At 47.1% G+C, this 2,949-nt stretch overlaps 1 protein-coding gene across 1 annotated transcript; it reads left to right on the top strand.

The window, feature by feature from the left end:
- The first annotated feature begins 1,977 nt into the window (after positions 1 to 1,977).
- On the top strand, positions 1,978 to 2,949 carry LOC113840020 (olfactory receptor 4N5-like). The gene has a single exon (XM_027445702.3). It carries the CDS (start codon positions 1,978 to 1,980, stop codon positions 2,947 to 2,949), a length of 972 nt encoding a protein of 323 aa, XP_027301503.3.

The following is a 2,949-nucleotide window of genomic DNA, read 5'->3' as shown; positions in this document are numbered from 1 at the left end:
GTTTGACCTCAGTACCAGGGAAGCTCATGGAGCAGATCCTCTTGGGAGTCATCATGCGGCACTTGAAGGGCAAGCAGGCGATCAGGCCCAGCCAGCATGGGTTTATGGAAGGCAGGTCCTGCTTGATGAACCTGATCTCCTTCTACGACAAAGTGACGCGCTGGGTGGATGAGGGAAAGGCCGTGGATGTGGTCTACCTTGACTTCAGCAAGGCTTTTGACACCGTCTCCCACAGCATTCTCCTCAAGAAACTGGCTGCTCTTGGCTTGGACTGGCGCACGCTTCGTTGGGTTAGAAACTGGCTGGATAGCCGGGCCCAAAGAGTTGTGGTGAATGGAGCCAAGTCCAGTTGGAGGCCAGTCACTAGTGGCGTCCCGCAGGGCTCGGTGCTGGGGCCGGTCCTCTTTAACATCTTCATCAATGATCTGGATGAGGGCATTGAGTGCACCCTCAGTAAGTTTGCAGATGACACCAAGCTAGGTGCGTGTGTCGATCTGCTCAAGGGTAGGAAGGCTCTGCAGGAGGATCTGGATAGGCTGCACCGATGGGCTGAGGTCAACTGTATGAAGTTCAACAAGGCCAAGTGCCGGGTCCTGCACCTGGGGCGCAATAACCCCAAGCAGAACTACAGGCTGGGAGAGGAATGGTTGGAGAGCTGCCAGGCAGAGAAGGACCTGGGAGTGATGGTGGACAGTCGGCTGAATATGAGCCAGCAGTGTGCTCAGGTGGCCAAGAAGGCCAACGGCATCCTGGCTTGTATCAGAAACACTGTGACCAGCAGGGCTAGGGAGGTGATCGTCCCCCTGTACTCGGCTCTGGTGAGGCCGCACCTCGAGTACTGTGTTCAGTTTTGGGCCCCTCGCTACAAGAAGGACATCGAGGTGCTTGAGCGGGTCCAAAGAAGGGCGACGAAGCTGGTGAGGGGCCTGGAGAGCAAGTCCTATGAGGAGCGGCTGAAGGAGCTGGGCTTGTTCAGCCTAGAGAAGAGGAGGCTCAGGGGTGACCTTATTGCTCTGTATAAGTACATTAAAGGAGGCTGTAGCGAGGTGGGGGTTGGCCTGTTCTCCCATGTGCCTGGTGACAGGACGAGGGGGAATGGGCTAAAGTTATGCCAGGGGAGTTTTAGGTTAGATGTTAGGAAGAATTTCTTTACTGAAAGGGTTGTGAGGCACTGGAACGGGCTGCCCAGGGAGGTGGTGGAGTCACCATCCCTGGAAGTCTTCAAAAGACGTTTAGATGTAGAGCTTAGGGATATGGTTTAGTGGGGACTGTTAGTGTTAGGTTAGAGGTTGGACTCGATGATCTTGAGGTCTCTTCCTACCTAGAAATTCTGTGATTCTGTGATATGGTGGAATTCTTTATTCCTTGGGCTGGTTGTACTGATATCATTGACTGTAAAGTGATTTTAAATTGTTCAATTGTAATACACTTCATATATGAGTGATCTATACTTAGCTTTCTTTCATAATCCGTGGATGTGATTGTTAGGTTTACTGAGTTATTGGAGTGCAATTCATCTAGACTTGTTTGACTGTCTACATTAGAATGAATTGTATAGTACCCTGGAAGGGCCTACTTTTGTCATTTGGAAAGGATGTATACAGGAGTAGTTCAGATAGACAATTACACTGTAAACCACAAAAAATAGCTTACTATAGGAGACTGGACTGATACTTTATGACTTACACTTAATCCTGGTGCCCGTTCACGGGGTGTAGAGAAAATGTGGAACACATGATGACGTGTGGATGTTTTCAGTTTATATTTCCAGTACAATGCCCAGGTTAATGGGAATCTAAATTACTAGCTTTCAAGTATTTCACCATAAGAAGTGCCTTAAAACTAGGCAATGGTCAAAGCATGTGCTTATTAGGCAGTCTAAGTATACCTGAAGTTGATTAAATATTTTAGTATATTTACACTGGTATTTGTTCATTTTTCTTTGATTACTGTTTTTCAGGGTTTTACAGAGTCCAAATGGAGTATGAGAACAACACAGTAGTTAAAGAGTTTGTTCTGTTAGGATTTTCTCAAACCCACAAAGTCCAGATGATTCTCTTCTTCTTCTTCCTGCTGTTCTATATGATAATTCTCCCAGGCAACGTGCTTATCATTCTCACAATTCAAGGAGAGTCCCAACTGGGAACACCCATGTATTTTTTCCTGGCCAATTTGGCATTCTTGGACATCTCTTACTGTTGCGTGACCCCACCTAAAATGTTGGCTGACTTTTTCTCACACCAGAAGACAATCTGCTACAATGCTTGCATGGCCCAGCTTTTCTTCCTCCACTTCCTGGGAGCAGCTGAAGCTTTCCTGCTCATGGCCATGGCCTATGACCGTTATGTAGCCATTTGCAAACCTTTTCACTACACCAGGCTTGTGAACAGGGCAGTATGCTATGTCCTGGTTGGAGCTTCATGGGCAGGGGGCTTCATCCATGGCATCACTCTATTTGCTCTTACCATTGCTCTCCCCTTCTGTGGCCCCAACATCCTGGACAACTTCTTCTGTGATGTCCATCAGCTGGTTAAATTGGCCTGTGCTGATACTCACATAGTGGAACTTTTGATGTTTCTCAACAATGGAGTTGTCATTGTCATGTGCTTTTCACTTCTGCTCATCTCCTACACTGTCCTGCTGCTGAAGCTCCGGACACAGTCCTCCAAGACAAAGAGCAAAATTGCCTCCACCTGTGTTTCCCACATCATTGTGGTTTTTGTCATGTGTGGCCCAGCTATGTATATCTATGTCTTACCCTTCCAAGCTGTCCCAATGGAAAAGGTTGTTGCTCTTTTCCATACAGTCATCTTCCCCCTGACTAATCCCATGATCTATACCCTGTGTAACAAGGAGATCAGAAGCTCAGTGTGGAAGCTGGTCACCAAATACATTCTTACGTGTGGAAAAATAAAACAAACGAACAAACAAACAAGTATTTTAAAGTAA

The sequence above is a fragment of the Anas platyrhynchos genome, chromosome 28, assembly GCF_047663525.1.
Source record: "Anas platyrhynchos isolate ZD024472 breed Pekin duck chromosome 28, IASCAAS_PekinDuck_T2T, whole genome shotgun sequence".
NCBI lineage: Eukaryota > Metazoa > Chordata > Aves > Anseriformes > Anatidae > Anas > Anas platyrhynchos.
This window is presented reverse-complemented; position numbering and strand designations above follow the sequence as displayed.